Source organism: Etheostoma spectabile, chromosome 18 (genome assembly GCF_008692095.1).
Source record: "Etheostoma spectabile isolate EspeVRDwgs_2016 chromosome 18, UIUC_Espe_1.0, whole genome shotgun sequence".
Taxonomy (NCBI): domain Eukaryota; kingdom Metazoa; phylum Chordata; class Actinopteri; order Perciformes; family Percidae; genus Etheostoma; species Etheostoma spectabile.
This window is the reverse complement of record NC_045750.1, coordinates 7,275,046-7,295,674: the sequence shown is the minus strand read 5'-3', so window position 1 is coordinate 7,295,674 and position 20,629 is coordinate 7,275,046. Positions and strand designations below refer to the sequence as shown.

Genomic DNA, 20,629 nt, shown 5'->3' with positions numbered 1-20,629 from the left:
GCGACCAAGCAGCTTCTTGTTTATATTCAACATGGCGGCCACCAAAGCGCAGCAAACCCGTTGATGCCACTGTCGCTTCTACGTCACCCTGGTCGTTGGTCTGATTGGTTAAAGGACTATCCAATTGCGTACGGAGTCATTTGAACTATGCCCGTTGGTCACGCCTCTTGTGCAGAGATACTACAGAGCAGACTCCCCAGACCAATGCTCAATCTCAAATCTATTGAGCTTGGCTTGGTCTGGTGATAGCCAGACTAGTGACCTAGTCCAAACACTCAAAATAAACACCACGGTTGAGGCAATTTATAGCCTTTATTTCTAAGTTTTGACTTTTTTTGCTTTTGCAGGTCTTGAAAATTAAGAAAATAAACAATGCTTCCTTACTATTTATCCTCCTTCTTCCAAGCTGTTTATATTTGTTGTCTCTGGCTTTATTTATTCCCTTCACCATCTGCCATGGCAAGCAACTAAAAGCACCTTTAATGTTTGTCTCAGCAGTGTCTCGGTTCAACTCTGCTGTTACACGTCAGTACTTATCTGTCTCTGTCCACAGATCCACACATCTTTGATCAATGGTCGGCCCAGTGCAGATGATCCCTCCCCGACCCTGCTGAACTTCACCTCCGCCCGCTACATCAGGCTGGTGTTTCAGCGAATCAGAACGCTGAACGCCGACCTCATGACTCTGACTCTCCGGGACCCGAGAGATGTTGATCCCATTGTGACGAGACGGGTGAGACACAACACATTTTTATTTTATTTAAAAAAAAATATATTTTAATATTTTAAAATATAAATATCTGCCAGGAAATTGTTTCTTGTTCTGTTACAATATCTCAAAGTAATGTTTGCATGAATGGCTTAAAGTCAGAAAATAAATATAACAAGTCTAATATTTGCCTTTATTACCAAGTCTAATAATTAAGATAGGAACTAAGTCATAAATTATCCAACTTTTAAGCTGAAAAATGACTCAGTAGCCTATTACAAGATACTAAATCTTAGCAATGACTTACTAAAACTTTAACTATTTAGTTTGTGCTTTGTCATAATTGTCAAAATCTTTATTTAGAAAGTAAATAAAAATGAAAATAACTCAGCTGAAATGAAGGCATTGTGATTTCATGTGTGAGACGTGATTAATTTACAATTTAACAGTATTGCTCTTCGACACATCACCAGATGTGGTGTTAGGCCCACGTCAGGATATCCTTTTCAGGTGTAATCAGCATTCAGATAAGAGAGCACAGTCTTGTTCTAATTCTGCCTCTTAAAGTGCTAATATGTTCATTAACGCGGTCATACTAATTATCACTTGTTCTCCCTCTCTCTCTCTTTTCAGTACTATTATTCCATTAAGGACATCTCCGTTGGAGGGATGTGTATCTGTTATGGCCACGCCAAAGCTTGTCCACTCAACACTGTTACAAAGGTGAAATACTTAACTCTGTTTCTCTCAGTCCACTTAACAATAGCACCAAGGTAATGGAGCCCCTTCGTACTGTTGAACAGGAGCAGAGAGCACCCTCAGCCACCAGCTTTTTATCTGCCGCCTTGTATTAAACTGTGTGTGTGTGTGTGTGTGTGTGTGTATGTGTGTGTATCTGTCTGTCTGCCTGCCTGCCTGCCTGGGGACACAGGTGACACAGTGAAGCGTTGTCTCCCGTGTCACTTCAAACAGTATAGTGCTTGATACCAGACACCTGAGCTTTCTCTCTCTCTGTCGCTCTCCACACACACACACACACACACACGCCCACACACACACACACACACACACACACACACGCACACACGCACAAGTGCACACACATGCACACACGCACACAACACACACGCACGCACACACACACACACACACACACACACGCACACACGCACAAGTGCGCGCCACACACCACACACACACACACACACACACACACACACACACACACACACACACACACACACACACACAGAGCAAGTCTTGTGTCCTCTACATGTCCTAAGGCTGAACCATGAAGACTAACTCAGATATGACACTGGTGTCTGGTCCCTTGGTGATGATGTCATTGAAAATAAGTGATGTCAGTGTAAGGAGCTCAAGTTTCATTTTCTCTTCTCTCTTCTTCCTATCTCTATAAAGGCTATACTAAAGAGGAATTTTTATTTGACTGAAAAAACAACCAAACCAATTACCTAGTCAATCTCAAGTTTCAAGTTATAGAGATGTGTCCTACAATTAGCAGCTGCCTGAAAAAATCTTTAAAATTAAAGTGTTTGCAAACATATGTATGGTTTTCTGGTTCAGATGTAAGACCTCAGTAGGTTAATATAGTATATGGTCCATCAGAAAAATGCATTTTAATTTAAAATCATATTTCTAAACATGTTTCCACTAGGGTGGTATATATTTAGTCATCTATAATCTATAAAACCTAAATCTGAATTTTGTTGAAATTTTCTCCAGCCTTTTGTTCCCAGAAGACATCTAGCTCCTTTACTTTGATACAAGCTCATCTTTCCATGCAGAAAAGTCCTGGGCAGACGTTCAGGAAACAAAAAAGGTGGAGACCTGTGAGATGATTTGTTGATTGTCTACAGAACAGTGGTTCAGATGAATACTCGGTATGAAGGCAGCCTGAAGCCAGAACTGTAGCATTGTGTCTCAAATAAAAGGGGCAAATTCACTCATGCCAACAAATCCAAACTTGGCTCTGGCTGTGCTACTGTACTGCTCTCCTCTCAGTTAAATCTGGCACCCTCTTCACATCAACCAATTTACAGAAAGTCCTAAATTGAATTACTGAACCTTGAAGTTGGCAAATGTGCTACTACATTGTGCTTGACTGTGTTTAGTTCTGAATTTATTTCTCTCCTGGGAGAGTAGTACTGAACCCATTGGCTACCGACTGACAATCTGAAAAGTGAACCAAATTCTTTTATTGTCATTAGCTCTCCTGCGAATACATTGTTTGATATGCTTTCAATAGGTCATGCATATTGGTAATTACCTGTTTTATGCCCTCCATTTACACATGCATGTGAATGGTGTGATGCCATATGATGTCACACAAGGAAGACAATTTACTCCACTACACACAACCACCCTTATAATTATAACTTTATTTATATAGCACCTTTAAACACAGTGTTAACAGTTGTTAAAGCAAAAGCAGGATACCCAGAGGTCAATACAACAGAGAGCTCAACAGTAGGGCCTAACAATAGAAAGACACAATTTGGCTAAGTAAAAACTAGAAGACCCAAAACATAGTAGAGAGAAGAGAAATAAAAAAAAAAGTGACAAATAAAAATATGCACATGAATGGATAAAAACAATCCAATCAGTACAGCAAATGAAAAAAGCAATGGGATATAAAAACATAAAACAACATCACATAAAATCAAGTTTATAAAAATGGGTTTAAAGACATGATTGAAAAGAGTTCACTGACTCTGACAATAACCATGTGGTTCACAACATTGCAAATGTATAGTCTCCTTGTTACAAACATTCAATGTCAGTGTGGAATCACGTTTTTCAGTTGTCAAATTAAAACAAACCTTATTTATGTTTTTATATTTTGAACATTTTAAAGTAGCTTGCACCAGCTGCTTATCTCCAGTAGTTTGTCCTTACCCTGCTGCAGTGATACACATACTCAGGTACATGGTATGGACATGCAAAAAACCACAAACTCTCAACCAGAAAAGCTTATAAAAAGGAATTCAACTAAGAAGTTACTCTTAAAAACTGTAGGGCTGTGTGGTACTTCAATAATGTCAGACAGTATTTTCAAAGTTAAAGAGAGCCGGTTGATAACCTAAACTAGCATGTGGTTAATAATGCAGTGCATCTTTCTGGAGGGCGTCTATGAAGCTATGTGCTGGGGAGAAGCGTATACCATATGTTTATGGTGTTGTTTATTTGGTTTACTGTTTATTGTCTATATTGTTGTTTGGTTGTCTTTAATATTATGGTTATTAGAGGTGGGAATCTCTGGGCACCTCACGATTTGATTCCAATTCAGAGGCCAACAGTTCAATTCTAAATGGATTATTGATGTTTTTTTTAGTTTTAATAATTGATTATTATTATTAATATTATTATTACTATCAGAATCAAGCATCAAATCGTTCTAGAGAGAATCACGATGCATCCAAGAATCAATTTTTTTTCTTCCCACTGCAATTATTAATCATTATGTCATTTTTGTCTTGATAGGTGGTGATGACGAGTGGTTGGGGGGTGGTGGTGGTGGTCATGTATGGATTGAAAATAATTAATGTAAAGCCAAGGCCCAACATTTTGAGATGTACATATTTGTCCTTCAGCAGACGCTTGTTACCATGCTGTTTCCTTTAATATCAGCTTCCAGACAATCCATTCATTTACACAGTTGCTCATGTCTGTTTAATTGACAAACCTAACAACCTTTTTTCATGTGTTTGTGCGTGAATCTGTGGTGTGTGTGTGTGTGTGTGTGTGTGGTGTGTGGTGTGTGTGTAGAAGTTTAGCTGTGAATGTGAACACAACACATGCGGGGAGAGCTGTGATCGTTGTTGCCCTGGTTACCACCAGCAGCCCTGGATGGCAGGAACCTTCCTCACTCGACATGTCTGCGAGAGTAAGGAAAAACACAATACAACAGCAAATTACACACAACAACTACCCATAATTCCCACTCACCCAGAAACCAACAGTCCCTTTTTAAACTTTCCGTACTTGTAAATGTTCTTCCAGAGTTCATATGGTACTGTAGGCGCCCACATCCTTTATTGTAATGCAGCGTATGCACCCACACACCACATGTCAGTTGGTAAAATGTCTGTGTTATAACTACAACACACCTACTGAACAGTTCATATGAAAACAGGCTTTACAGAATCAACCTGAAATTTGTATTCTTGCCAACAACTCAGGTCTTAGATATAAGACTTTATAAAGCAATCGAAAGTCACCTCCCATCCATTAACCTTCATCAACTATGTAGCAGCAGAGCGATGAGGTTAGAGGCTTCCACCTGTCATCACAAAACTAGGGTTACAACATGTAATCTTCGTCTTATTTTGCACAAGCTACTCAGGCTCTGTAGTCTTTGTGGCCTGATAACTGCTTCCACTGTCTTGACACTGACACAAAAAGACTAAAGTGACAAGATGTTAAAGGTCCTGACTGGCACAATAGTAAAGGAACCGGCCATGACAGATTCAGCCCATTCAGTGTCTCAGCACAGAACAACCCATCCTTGCAGAAGGTGTTAAGTTAGCAGCATTATGCAGTCTGGTTCAGAATGATTGTAATTAATGCAGAGGATGAAAAATCTATATCCACAACGTTCGACTTCCGAGATTGTTCAGGTGCCGCCGGGTATTCCACTGGATGTCTTTCCTTTCTGCAGGATGTCCATTACCTTCCGCTTTCTTTGTGTTGGCACTTTAAACTCCGGTGGATTTCTGAGGACTATGGTTACCTGCTCCTCAGATCTCTGCAGGGTAAATCCAGACAGCTAGCTAGACTATCTGTCCAATCTGAGGTTTCTGTTGCACAACTAAAACAACCTTTAAACGTGCACGTGTTCCATCAAAACAAGTTCCTTCCCAAGACTATTTGCGGTGGCGCTATTGCTCCGTGAGGCATATAGCGCCGCCCAAGGCTATTGTGATTACTTTAAAGAAAGGCCGATAAACCAGAGCATGTTTTTCTCTCATCCTGGAATGCTGTGTGGACCAGCCAGACCTTCCTCAACGGCGCTGTGGAGGAAGGTCTGGGAATGCAAGACTAGAGTATGGACAACACTGAACTGAAATTAGGCATCTTGGGGAAAGCAGCCTAATGCAGCATATCGTAGGGGGGAAGCCCAGCATCACTACAGCTTTACAGGTCATCAATGCCAAGTCTGAGATTAGAACTGGACAAGGGCCCTGAAATGTCCTGGAGATTAAAGGGGCCTTTCCACAGATTCCACAGATTCCACAACTGTTATTCCACCAAACAGAACTGTGAACATCGTACTGAAACTTCTCAGAGAGGTAAAATCCTTCCTCATAGTATTTATAAATCTTATAAAATGCTCTGCAGGGTTTTGGCACCTGATAAGCCTTCTCATTAATGGATCTACTACTCAAACCAGCCGTGCTGGATCAGATCCCTGTGATCCTTGTTCTGTAACACCTTTTAAATCATGTCCACAATCACATTGCAAAACCATGCTTTGCTTTTTTTATTTATGAATTTAAATGGTAAGCTGTGTGTAGGAAACGGGGGCTACTGCTCTGCTCCCAACTCACAGCCATACTGTGGGAAATGGTGAGGGCAAGCGAAGATCCACTTTTTCTCCCTGGACTGGGGAGATAACACGCTGCTTATGGTCAGTGTGGGAACCTTAGGGTACTGTCTTCAAAAAAGGGTTTGATGTTTTTCTAAACACCTACAGTACATATGTGGAAGACATAAATGGATTAAAAGAGCGGTCCTCTTTGCCTCATGCTCTATATTTGGATATAGTATGCAGCGGCAGGACTTAACAATCGTGTGTGTGTGTTTTCAGAGTGTAACTGCCACGGCAAGGCGGAGGAGTGCTACTTCAATCAGACAGTAGCAGACCTGTCACTCAGCCTAAACATCCAAGGTCAAAACAGAGGGGGTGGAGTCTGTATTGGTTGCCGTGACAACACAGCTGGAATCAACTGTGAAACATGCGTTGCTGGATTCTACAGACCCAGCGGGGTACGTCACATATGCATGCACCTGTGCCTTTTTTGGAATTCGTCGGTTGATTTAGTGTTAACTGTGTAAAAATGGTGTCTTGTTTTCTTCACACGGCCAGGTGAGCGCTGAGGAGGAGAATCCCTGCATCCCCTGCTCATGTGACTCACATGGTTCCATCAGCCAATCATGTGTCCCAGATTCAAGCCAGTCCACGCCCAGTATGCAAATACACTTTTTAATCTTTCGGTCTGCCCTTAATATCTTTCAGTCTTGTTCTTTTTGGGATATTATTCATGTTTGAAGTAGTAGACACACATGCAGAAGTTTTTAGTGAATGCAAGCACAAATTTAATTCATTTTAAAGTGGTACTTCAATAACTCCAGACATTTCATCGATTCAGTCCTGCTTGATTTCCTGTGGGGTTGGGGTTAATCAAGTTCAGCTGTGTGCACAGAACCTTCTGTTATTGGAAACTGTCTATGACAGAACATAACTACTATTTATATTAGAGATAATTTTGTATTTTTACTTTTGTCTGTATGTCTTGAAAGAGGAGCTATTTTAGGTGCAGCTACTTCAAAGAGAAACCCACTGTTTCACTCGCGCTGTTATTTTTAAAAATGTGTGTGTGTGTGTGTGTGTGTGTGTGTGTTTTGTGTGTTTGGTTGACAGTTCAGCCAGCCGGGTCATGCTGGTGTAAGGAGGGTTTTGGGGGTCTGCAATGTGACAGGTGAGAGACACACATACGCACAAGTACACACACACAAAACAAGAGACAGACACATAGTGACTGGTGAGCTGAACCTTTCAGCAATTGTCTGTTCCAATTAGTGTTTGAAAATTGCAAGAAAGTTTCCATTAAGATCTTTGATGAGATGTAATATCACACCTTATTGTACCTTACACAATGGAAAGATGTCACTGAATAATGGACATTGTATAAATGCCAGACATTTGATAAATTGCCTTGTTTTGCTTTTCTTTGTTTTCTTTTTGTTTTTCTGCAACTTCGATATTATTTCTTTGATAGCATATTTTACATAATTTAATCTCTGAAGGACCTGAATGCCCTCTGATGATGCCTCGTTTTGCCAATCTTGAGGTTAAAATTGAAACCTGTGAATCAACAGAAATACAAAAAACAAGAAAAGCTTTTTGTCTAACCTGTAAATCTGTCAACAAGTTGTTTAATCTTAAATTGTTAATTAATTAATTACTTAATTTTATCTCTTATTGCTGTAATTACTTGTTTATTGTATCTCCTTTCCCACTGCAACAACTCAACTTGCCTGTGTGTTATTGAGGTTTAATGTCATCTAGTAATCTAATCTAAAAGCTGGTACAACATTTCCTCCAAACTTTTTAATGGCCTGCCCTTAGATCGGGCCAGCATTATAATCGTTGTCTTTAAAATCACTTCTTAAAATACCCTTTAATAGACTTAGCTTCAGCTCACTGTCTCTCCTAACTAGGGAGTTGTTTCTTTTATGCTTTAATTTCCTCTGAGATTGTACAGACATGCACGTCACCTGTGGTGTGCTGTCAGCTGTTTCCTGCTAAAGGCTCAGTGTCTGAATCAGAGACGGTTTGACCAGGATGGACGCTAAGGTTGTATTGACGTGGGAATTGACCCTGTGACCCTCTGATAACAGGAAGTCCTTTCTAATACTCATCACCTTCATCTTTTATTATTGATATTAAACTCATTTGTCTCCAGGTGCGCTGTCGGTTATATGGGCTACCCGTCCTGCCAGCGCTGTAACTGCAGTGTGGAAGGAAGCACCAACGATGACCCATGTGTAACACCCTGCGTGTGCAAGGTACACACACTCACACACTTTTATGCGCACAAATAATGGCAAGTACTCAGCGCTAACCTTTCTAGCCCTGTCATCATTATCTTCACCACATTAGCACTGCAATAACATGCTTTGTGCTCATAACGTCAGTTGGAGGGCAGCCCATGAACTTTTCTGCATTTTTCTTCTTTCTCCTTTCTTCTTTCCTGCAGGAAAATGTGGAGGGGGAAAACTGCGACCGCTGTAGACTGGGATTCTACAATCTCCAAGGTGACAATTGGCGTGGCTGCGAAAAGTGCTCCTGTATGGGTGTTTCCAGTCAGTGCTCTGCCTCCACATGGACCTATCACAATGTAGGCAATGTCACACACACACACACACACACACAAACATACACACACACACAAAGTCTGAAGCTGAACTTCTTGCCCAATACGTCACTTGATGTTAATTAAATATTAGGGGTGGGGGAAAAAAATCAAAAATTGTATGTGTTGTGATTTTTATAATCGATTCCTTTTCCTAGAATCAATAATTTTTATTTTAACCAATGGTTCACCTAAGTACTTGTTTATATGCTACCGCTGTCCCAGACTATATCATATCCGTTTCCAACAAAACAGACCCAAATCAGAAAATGCAGAAAATACAGGTTATGTTACTTACACGATTTTCTCTTGCATACATAAGCATACAATTAAGATATTCACTTCACTGATTAACCAATAGAAGTTTCTCAGATGATAGAAAACAGCTCTTCCACACTAGTGCGCCAGTTTGATAAACACACAATTAGTGGAATAATAAATCCATCTGGCCCAGAGTTTTCTGAATAGCATACTTTAAAATTGAATTACTTGCGTCTTTGTGCAGAAGTGAGTAGCAGTACGTTATTAAGCATATAAGCAAAGACAAATCTTTACCAAATACACATTCAGGAGAGGACTAGACTGGAAAGACTTTGGATCGAGACAAGACAAGAGGTGAGGAGGAGGAAAGAGGTGAAAAGAAGAAAACAGTTTGTGACTGACAGGCGGGGTGGGAGAGGAGGGGAGAGGAGACGTTGACAGGATGACAGCTCTGATTTAGACACCGATAGTGCGTGTGCGCGTACATTCGTGTGTGTGTGTGTGTGTGTGTGTGTGTTTGTGCGTGCATGCTCAAAAGGGGAAGCCAAGGTCAGGTTAATTGCAACGACAGATGTGTGTCTGGCTGTCTCTCTTTCTCACACACACACACACACATACACACACACGCACACACACACAAACACACACACACACACACACACCATGCACACACACACGCGCGCACACACAAACACACACACAAACACATGCGCGCGCACACACACACACACACACACACACACACACACACACACACACACACACACACACACACACACACACCACACACACACAAATTTTCCAGGGAAAAATCTTTCCAGGTCTCAGTTGCCTCCCTGGCTGAAATGTGACATACGCACAAACCATTTTTAAACATATCTTGAGTTTTACGTTTTTGTTGATACCTCTTATTTCAATGGGGTTGGACCTTAAAATGTCTTTAAATGTAGCATGTGAAGAATTCCTATAAGCTATACTGGCACTGCCATAACAAAATACTGTTAAAGTTGTGAGTATTTGTCATAATTGACATGTACAGTTATCAGTTTTGTTTTAATTTGGAGCTTCAAAAATAAGGTGTTTAGATTTACAGAAGCAGTTCAATCATAAATTATTCTTAGTTAATCATTAGAATACAAACATATTGAATCCATATGTTTAAATACTGTAAGTGTCGGTCTGTTGTTCACTTAATAAGTATAAAATACCACTAAGATGAACTTCAAGAACTTCATGTGCTAAAGAGGGTTCAGTAAGTTGTCTTAGAAGGCAGATCATTAGGCTTGTTAAAGCACAAACTTAGAGATCTCAAGTTAAGTTATGGAACAAGAGCAGCGTAGACAGTAGAGTGACACATCTATGGAAACAGCCAGTACAATGTTGGGTAGCAGGCAGCAGCAAAGCACGAGCACCAGCTGGGCATTATGAGTAAAGCTTGTCAGACTATAAAGTCCATCCCCATTGAACATGACTGGTGACTGGCTTTAATAGGTTCGCTGTCAGATGCTGTTCATCTGCTGGCAATGAGCACAACTTCTGTTCTCAACAAGCATTCATTTGAATTTAAGTTCTGTTTGAAACTTTGCGACTTTACTTTCAAAATTACACTGTAATCCTTTCCAACATAAATTGTTTTTTGGATTACTATATTTTACATGTCTATGGGACTCACTTAACAATTCACCATAACAATTAGGTAGCTCACTCCTTGTTGCTGCAACAGGGAATAGAGTCCAATCTTGCCCAAACCCCTTCACGTGATGACCATAGCATTGTGTAATTCTCGTATAGTACGCTGCACAATATCTGGGTGTTGAATTTTAAACAGCTGCACATGAAGTTTCTTTGCGTACTTTGAAATGAGACAGTGAACTATGGTCTAAGTCTTTTCATTCTGAATATCAACCTTCTCATGTCCATAGAATTGTTTTCTCAGTTGATGGAGCTGCAAGTAAATCTTTAACTTCTTCTTCCTTGAATCTCATTTTGTAGGAAACAACTCTGACAGGCTGGCACCTGCTTGGAGAAACCGGAGGAAGAGTTTGGTCCGTTCACAGACAGACACCTCCATATCTCAGCGTCCGACACTCAGATGTTGTGAGGGATCTTGGCTCCGCCTACTACTGGAACGCACCTGGACTATACCTGGGAAACAAGGTGGGATGCAGACACACTCATACTGTTCCTAAACTCTGCAATTAAACTCATAATGATATTTTCACCAAGTCACAAAATGGAAATGGTTCAAACATTTGCTTTGAGACAATAATGGTTTGCCGTTTACAGAAACCTTTACCACACATTTAGTGGCCGTACTGTATTTGACAGCTTTCATGTGTTAATGTTTGTAATTGTATGAGTTCAAGTCACAGTAATCAAGGATGGATTTTTTTTTTTTTTGACTGGCCAAATTTTACTGTGACAGTTTTTTGTGTGTAGATTTTCCTCTACAGTTGAGACCCACACTGACAACTAGGGAATATGAGGAGACATAGCAAATTATATTTAACTAGCAGTTAATTACCCCTGTGATTATGCCTGTACTTGATGAACTAATGACAATTCATACCATTACAAAGTTATTTTAAAGTATTACTTTTTGGTTAAAAAACTACATGCATAAAGTTTGAGTGGCTAGCAAATGTTGTCAGTGCATTGGAATGAAATACTTAGAATGCAGGATGAACAAAATAAGAGTAATGTGATACAGTGCCTGACAGTACACTAAATGCTGCCTCACAAATAACCATATAGTTGAATAACACCTCAACAACAATAATCTTCTCACACGTAATATTTTCATAGATCTTGTACTAGATTGTATTAGATGGGTCAGATGTTCCTGTTGTTGCTTCCATTCCCTGAAAGATGTCACTGTTATCCTTTAGCAAGCCTGTTTTGAATAGACTGTATCTAGTGTAAAAGATGTATACCGATAAGGTGGCATACTAACATGTACTAATTCCCCAATAGTTTCCTGTATGAAATAATTACATTTTTCAAATTTCAACTGTGGACTGTAACAGCGGTAACACACTGGGCAAGTTAAGTGTCACGTAGCGTAGATACGTGCATGATCGTGTGTCTGGCCATTCACATTCATTCTCTCTCTCTCTTCAATAGAAAGAGACAGCGGAGTGGGGAAAACTGTGGTAATTGGTGTGTGTGTGTGTGTGTGTGTGTGTGTGTCACTTTTTCTGTCCGTCCGTCGGTCTCCCGCCGTGTGCCTGATCGCCTGTCTCGCTGTCAGAAATCAAGACAGCCAAAATCACCATGACCCTAGGTGTTTTTATTTTGAATGTGTTTTATTTTTGTAAAGAATCCGGCTGCACTGGGGTCTTCCTGTATGCGATTACCCGCCTACGTTGACACACACGCTCGCGTCTCGTGCAAAAAAATAGAGGAGACGCTGCGGACGCTACACGCCTGTTGTGGCCGGACAGATTGGCTAACATGGGCACCAAAATAAAAATAGCTATACACCACACTTATGCGCCTGGTGTGTTTTGTCTGTTAGACTGCTAAGATGAGGTGAAAGAAAACATTTTTGTAGTTCTTTTTGTTATTCCAAGGTTGGCAACAGTCAGACCAGTCCAGGTCACAACAGTGAATCACTTGTGCAGTTTTGTTTTATGTTGTTCCAACCTGATTACACTAATAACACAAAAGTGAGCTGCAATCCCATGTGTGATCTATCTATATGAGTACTTTACTGCTAACTGACTATTTAAATCTTAACATTAACAGTTATGACCAATTTACAGTCCAATGACTGCATTGACAGGCAAATAATAAAAAATTGTTCGGCTACATCATAAGTAGAGATGTTCCTCCGATACTGCCTAAAATGCTGGAATCGGTATCAGGAAGTACTGGAGTGTATGCAGCAATCTGATGCCACGTAATAAATCGCTATAGAAAATCTATGTTAAGATAGTTGATTTATGCTCTATTTCCGCTATAACTGACTGTCAAACTGGATGATAAATCAAAGTTCTGTGGCATTCATTGTTTATGTTTCACAAAGAGTTTAACCTGAGCCAGACCGCCAACAAATATATAAATCCTATCACATCCATACAGGGATAGTAGTACACAGCTGTTAAAACTCGGTATCGGCCGATACGCAGGTTCAGGTATCAGAATCGTATCAGGAAGCAAAAGCCATCTCTAATCATAAGGAAAGGCTTGAATATATAAACAGATCCAGTTTATGATCTAAAAGTATATCCCCTGGATGTAAGTCTGGTAGAAAGAAATTATCCTGCTGGGATGTTCACCTCGCTCCCAGCCTGCATCTCTGCTCCTGCTAATGTTGACTGTTTAAATATACGCTGCGGTTTTCTGTGGGCACGATTACACTTTATCACTCTAGCTGGCAAATAGCTGCAGTCCATGTTTCTGAAGTCGAGTTGTTGCCCTACTACAACAACAGACTGACTGTGATGTTTGTCTGGGTGTCATGGCTTAGAGGAATATACCACAGAATTTCATTACTTTGCACCCTGCAGGCCAAGCTTGTCATCTCGCTTCTTTGTCTGATCCTCTATCCCTCCCTCCCTCTAACCATCCCTCCATCCCTGCTTTTTTTCATTGGTCTCCTTCTCCAACTCTCACTCAATCTCTACAGGACTCCTGTTTTTCACCTCCCTGTTCCTAAATCATCTCCCTATACTTCCCCCTAAGCTTTCTGCTCTCTCTCTTTCTGTATCTCTCCCTTACGCTCGCCTTGTGTCTCTCAGGGTAAACAGTGTTTCGCCTGTTGAACTCGATAATCAACTGTTTTTCTCTTAGCGCTCACACACACAGACACACACACACACACACACACACACACACACACACACACACTCACACACATTCACACACATGCGCACACACAAGCAGAAACATGTATTCTCATTCAAACACATACTCACACACAAACCGTCAAACACACTCCCAGGCCTATATAAGTCAGATAATGATGTGTTTTGGAGGCATTAGGGACAGCGGAGCAGAACGCAATGCCTCCAAACATGGGAAACAAACAAATTACCACTGTGTGTGTGTGTGTGTGTTTGTGTGTGTGTGCGTGCATGTGCATGCGTGCATTTGTGTGCGTATGTGTGTGTGTGTGTGTCATTGCTAGGAGCCGTGTGCGAGTACTGTATGAAAAAATGATTCTTTGCTTCAATCTCTGATTGTGTTACAGAGATAGATGCTATGTGACTTGACTATGCGACTCTTTCACACACACACACACACACGCACACACACATACACACACACACACACACACACACACACACACACACACACACACACACACACACTGTGGTCCGTCATGTTAACATGTATCATTGGAAGTGACAGGCTGTGTCTGTAATGACAAGCTAGCAGTGGCTATATAAGAGTATAAATGTGTGTGATAACGTTCTTAATTCTCATGCATGACCTCTTGTATGATTAATGCCACAGATGCTCATTGGCCCGCGTTCTGTGGATGCTCATTGGTCCAGAAGCATGTTCCTCTGATGCTCATTGGGTATTTTATCGCCTGTGTAGGTGCAGGGACTGCTCATTCACAAGGATAACCATTACGATCATTAAAGCATGCTTTTGTTAAAGGAATGTTTCCGGTTTATTTGGCAGTGGAGTGCAGACGAGAGGAATCAGCATGAGGAGCCAAATATAAACTCAGAATGTTGCAAGTATGAGAGAGTAGTATTAGTTTAATAAAGATCTGCATTTTTAAAACTTGCTTTTAAGACGTTTTTTTGTAAAAATAAATCTGTTAAGTTTTGGGAATATCAGGAAGAGGAGGTGGACACTTTTAATAGGCTCCAAAACTTAAGCTGTCATACTTAAAGCATCCTTAGTCAATAGTTTGACTAACGCTATGTGCAGAATTTCTTACACAAATCTGCAGTTCCTCCCGGTTCCAAGGGCTTTAACATCTTTCAGCTAATTGTTTTTGAATTTGGTTGATTATACATTTTTTTTGAGACACGAAAATACTACTTGCACAACATTTGCTTTTGGAGTTTAGGATCGATTTGGGCAGTGAAATAGAAAATGTAGATAGACTAATTATCATTTGTTCTAAGCACTTTAAGGACTTCTTGTTCATGTTGGCCTTAAAGGGATATGCCACCATGTGTTGACATAGGGCTTATCACAGTCTCCCCCAGCTTTAGATGGGTGGGCCAACGCATTTCTTTCTCTCAGTGCAAATCAATTTTTTTTTTTTTTGTTGGCTCACTAAAACAATGCATGCACAAAAAATGCGTTGGCCCACCTATCTACAGCTGGGGGAGACAGTGATAAGGCCTTTTTCAGTGAACTGACGAACCCTTTTGAAATTTAAGTTTTGAAATTCATTCGTACTAGCAACCGCATGGAGGACGGGTGGGGAGGGTGCACTATCACCAAAGGCTTGCGTCACGTGGACGCGCCAACCTTGTTGTTGTCATTACTTAGAATTCCTCATGGGGGTGACAGAAACTACATACAATAGCTTTTTTGGGTAATTTTGAGCGGTAAGCATGTTAGAAGTAAAGAAATATCAGCTATCAGCGACTTTGTCAACCTTCAAAATTAGTCAAATCCTAACCTCCTTGTATCCATGTTGTACCCAGATTTACGAACAGATTCACAGTCAGATATAAAGCCCCAAAACAAGGAATGCTCATCATTTGGATGAGAAGAGTGACAGAGAGGGAGAGAGTGAGTACTGGGAGGTTCAAGCAGGGAGATGATGGGATGATGGACAAACATGGAAAGAGGAGATGCATCCTTTGCTGACAGCTGATGAAAGAATACTGAGAATATGTTGAAACTTGACAGACACACAAACACACAGCTCAGCTTGTGTTACATTTTATCCTAACGCTAACTCTGCCTCTACTTTTCCCAACATTCTCGAACCATTTATTTTTATTGCCTTCCTTGTCTTCTATAATGTCCTGTGACAAAGAAGTACTACAAAATAATACTATAATTTAAGAGGAAAACTCGCCACAGGTGCAAACCTGAGGCAGAATAGTGTTTAGAAAAATGCTCCGGTTTCACCTTGGTAATAGAGGTTGACACCTCAAAGTTGTGATGAATGAAGTCTGTCTTAAAAGTGTTTCTGTGAAATACTTCTGTGAAACAGAATCCTCCCTTTTCTACAAATACAGCAAGCAGCTGAGCAGTAACTATGTGTGTGGAAGAGTTTGTACATAGTGCCTCTCCTAATCGGGTCTTGATTGCATGGGATGGATTCCCCTTACAATTTCCTCACTTTCTGCTCTCCCTCTCTCTTCTTTAAAAAAGTGCCTTTTCAATCAATCACGTTGGATTTGTTCCAGCTTTTTTTTATCAACTAAATGATGTGGTGTCGCACATTTGTTTTCCTGAAAAGTTGTGGCAAAACTCCACATAGCAATCATGGCTCAGAAAAAGAAAAGAAAATCATTACACCTTTTCATTTCTAGTCATAGAAACAAATGTAAATGGTAATTTCAATCCTGATTTACTTATGTTTTCATTACAAAAAGATAATTAATATAAACAAAATAGAGTCTTGAAATTAAGACTATATTTCCTATAAAAATTCCTGTTGCTTTTTCTGTAGACCATGAAATTGCATGAAAGTTGTTGACAGCTCTTGATAACTGTTGAAATGTGTGAAGTAATCTATTAATAGAAAAGTGTAGATGAGTCCAGTTTGGTGCCATAATGATTTCATTATTCTGGGAAGCAATCAATTTCATGTCCTGACATATTCAACCTGTCCCACGGCAGTGTATGAAGGGGTTTACAAAAATTAGCATGATGTTGATGCTACGATGGCATGTGTGAGTCTGATCTCGGCCTCAGAGGTGGATCTGCACCGACTGTATTAAATATAGGGTGTCATTTTGATTTGTTTGTTAATTCCAGTCTGATACACAGCAAAATGCTGGAGTTGACTTTCAAGATTCAGCGAGCCGTGGGATTGCGGAACAATAAATGATCGGCTGGAAGCAAATGACTGAGCTGCTCTTAGTCATCTTCCTGGATGAGATGTGCATACAGAGTTACAGTCCAGCTAACCTTCTCTCCCTAATTACCAAGCCATAATCCTGCACACATCCACCTCAAAATTTGACGATATTGCTTTTTTCTTCTGTTTTTGTGGCACAGATATGTTTTTGTACTTGTTATTGCTGCTTGACTGCAAGAAAAAAGGAAAGCAGACTGAAACCTTAACCAAAGTTGTTTTACCAAATCTTAATCAACATCTTCATCTTGACCCAAACCTTACCATGAGTACATTAGGGCAAATGAATGCATGGGCACTACTGTATGCATGCGGCCATGCACATGTATGTGTATTGCTTTTATTTCTTCGCGGTTGAATTATTTCAATTTACTGTACACTTGTTTAAACAAACCATCCATGGACAAATTGCGAGTTGTACAAAATGCAGCAGCAAGACTTTTGTCTAAGACCAGCAGGAGATCGCACATTACTCCCGTGCTTAAGGCTCTTCATTGGCTACCAATAGGTTTTAGAGTGCATTTTAAAATTTTAATCACTACTTATAGAGCCTTGAATGGTCAAGCTCCCGCTTACATCCAGGATCTATTGAACGCCCACACTTCTGGTCGCTCTCTGAGGTCTTCAGGCCAAACCCTTTTAACTGTCTCCAGAACACGTTTTAAAACCAGAGGTGATTGTGCCTTTTCTGTGGTGGCTCCAAGGCTCTGGAACTCTCTCCCTTTGGCCTTGAGAGCTTTGGATTCTGTGTAGACTTTTAAAAAACACCTGAAGACCTGAATCTTTTTAGACAAGCTTTTAACTAGCATTATGGCTTAGTATTTTATGTGTTGCTGTTTTATTTGTTGTTACTGTAAAACACTTTGTGACCCCTCTTGTCTGTGAAAGGTGCTATTTAAATAAAGTTTTCTTACTTGCTTACTATGCACAAGTGTCTAATCAAGAATATCATCAACGTTTCACCCCTTGCCACCACTATCCCCATAAGTCAGCAAAGTGAAAATAGTACCTCATTAAGTGACAGCCTGTAACCCCAAACCTTCATCTCAGGGCAAACCCCATGCAGAGCACCTCAAACGACCAGCTGACAACCGATCCGCCCCATTTCTATCTGCCAGCACAAAAGCAAGTAGCCCCACAGCATGGAAGCAGGAACATCCAACAGCTGCTTCTCTCAGTCTGGGGAAACTGTAGAGAAATACCACATCGTACAACCCTGTACAACCAGCCACCCAAAAACCACCAAGAAAGGAAAGAAGTTTCACTCCAGAGCATGTATGACCTGTTGTTGGCATTCCTGCTCACACCGACTTGGTTTAAAGCAACACTTGAGAGCCTATTGTAACTTAAAATAATGTTTCTGTGGTTATCAACTCGTAACAGGGTGAGCGGCACGTTTGCTCTGCGGCTCTCTGCCGGCTATAACCGCACTATACAAGTTTGCCAGATGGCGTAGCGGAGCTGTAGTTCCAATGATCCCTGATGGGACAATTACACTTTCAACCTGTAGGGGGTCCGAAGCTTAGTTACTTAGTGTTGCTTTAAAGTAATCAGGGCCTAATTTCCAAAAAACAACATACGGCTATAATCGTATAATCTGTTGTACAGATCTTCTGAAGCTTTAGAGAAATTTCTCTGAAGCATTATAATTTTACACACTTAAAAAGGATTGTAGATGAACGAGTGCCTCCTATCCACTTGTTGGAGGCATTAAGAATCTTTAGAACCTCAAGAACCTGCAGGAAGAACCCCCCAAATGTTATTTAAACATGTTTTAAGTTTTTTTTGTTTTTGTTCATTGAACAATGTTCTTCAAGTGACATTTGAAATTAAATGAGTGAAAATTGTTTGTGAAATTGTGCCCAGAACAATCACTGTAAAATCTTGCAACTAAGATGGTTAACACACACTTAAACTCACACACCCACTTTACTGGGCATATTTACTTTACCAAGTTGGTAGACCAATGCTGTCTCCAAGTCATTTCCAAGAGCAATCCTGGATGCCATGGGTAGGAAACAACCTAATGATCACCATGTTCTTTTAAACCAGGAGAAAGTCTGAATGCACAATTTGCCTCAAGGGTACTGCACCCATCTCCCACCAAAAAGGCATCACAACCTAAAAAAATATTCAGCACAGAAACTGTCTGCGTGTGTGTGTATGTGTGTGTATAACCGGTAGATAAACAGTGAAAACTCCCAATACCAGTTGCACTCAACCAAAGGCCACCTAGGTAGGTGTGTGTTTATATTTCTAAGTTTCTGTATGTGTGTGTGTATGTCTTTGTTTCACTGGGTGTTTTGTGTGGGCCAGTGTGTGTCATTTTAGCGGAGTTTGTTTTCTGAAGCTTTTGTAATCTTGTAATTTTGCAATCTGGTTTTCATTTCCTGAAGGATGATTTCCTTTGTCCCCCTCTCCCTCCGTCCAATCTCCTGAAGAGAGCGTCGGTTGCTTTTGTACTCCAAGATTTGACAGCAAACAGGCATGAGAATGCAGATTGGCACTGAACATTTCTCTGAAGAAACTAGCATGTGGTCGTCACAAAAGACAGTTGCATACTAATATCTTTCAATTTAAGTAATGCCACGACTCCCCAAAATCAGAAATTTGTTTCATCTAGTTGCTATACTTCAATCAAAACAATAACAAAAGATGCAGTTTAGTGACATCACCCAGTAGCATGGGATTAGGGGAGTTATTGTTTTCACCACAATTGCAGTCAGCTTCTTCCAGTTAGGATTCCTTCAGTGGTTCAGGAGGTTTTTACCCAATTAGCCGCAGATATCTCCTCCTAACTAAAAATAAGCCAGACCAGGCGTCTCATTTATAAAACTGTGTGTAGGATCCTTAATAAAAGTGTACGTACGTACTTTTTCCCGCTGGAAACAGAGAGTGGTGAGGACCTGTATTTGGACCGGAATGGCACGGTTCCGGCGCGCTGCCCTCTCTACTGGACTCAGTTCAGTACATAGAACCTAGACCGCAGTTTTAGGGAATTTAAATCAACATATTAGCCAGTCATTGTCATGGTCCCTGAAGTCTCTTTCTCTTCTGATTCTTCCATTTGGGGTCAGTCCTCCTGCAGAACCAGCAGTGCCATCATGCAGCATTACGCACGGGGGCCGCTGCAGTTTGTTTACAACAATTCGAGCGATTGTTAACACATTGCCAAAATCACAGCATCAACTAGTGGTAATCAGTGTTTCTCTGACGCTTTTTGGCAAACAAAGGACGTCCCGGATTGGCCGCAGCTAACGTTGCTTAGTTTGTTTCCCTGATAACTTAAGATCCAGACGTCCGATGACTAAAATTCTTCAACCGTTCAAAATGTTTAGTTAATAACAACCAAGATCTACACAGTGTACTTGTAGGCAGGTCCAGCCCTACGAAGCAGCCTGATTGGTTGGGGTTAGGCATTCACCTTGAGTAGTTAAGGTTAGGATAGCCGACTGGTCAGGGGATAGGACCTGAACAAATTGGATTCCGTTACCT

At 40.6% G+C, this 20,629-nt stretch overlaps 1 protein-coding gene across 1 annotated transcript in view; it reads left to right on the top strand.

Annotated features, from left to right (window-relative positions):
- Window positions 1-20,629, top strand: part of lama2 (laminin, alpha 2) — a 185,763-nt gene that overhangs the window by 59,729 nt on the left and 105,405 nt on the right. The window contains exons 5-13 of the mRNA XM_032543629.1: window positions 554-733; window positions 1,343-1,432; window positions 4,496-4,613; window positions 6,537-6,715; window positions 6,816-6,915; window positions 7,371-7,428; window positions 8,416-8,518; window positions 8,710-8,850; window positions 11,119-11,283. Coding sequence (XP_032399520.1) covers window positions 554-733; window positions 1,343-1,432; window positions 4,496-4,613; window positions 6,537-6,715; window positions 6,816-6,915; window positions 7,371-7,428; window positions 8,416-8,518; window positions 8,710-8,850; window positions 11,119-11,283 — 1,134 coding nt within the window. The remainder of the gene's footprint in view (window positions 1-553; window positions 734-1,342; window positions 1,433-4,495; window positions 4,614-6,536; window positions 6,716-6,815; window positions 6,916-7,370; window positions 7,429-8,415; window positions 8,519-8,709; window positions 8,851-11,118; window positions 11,284-20,629) is intronic.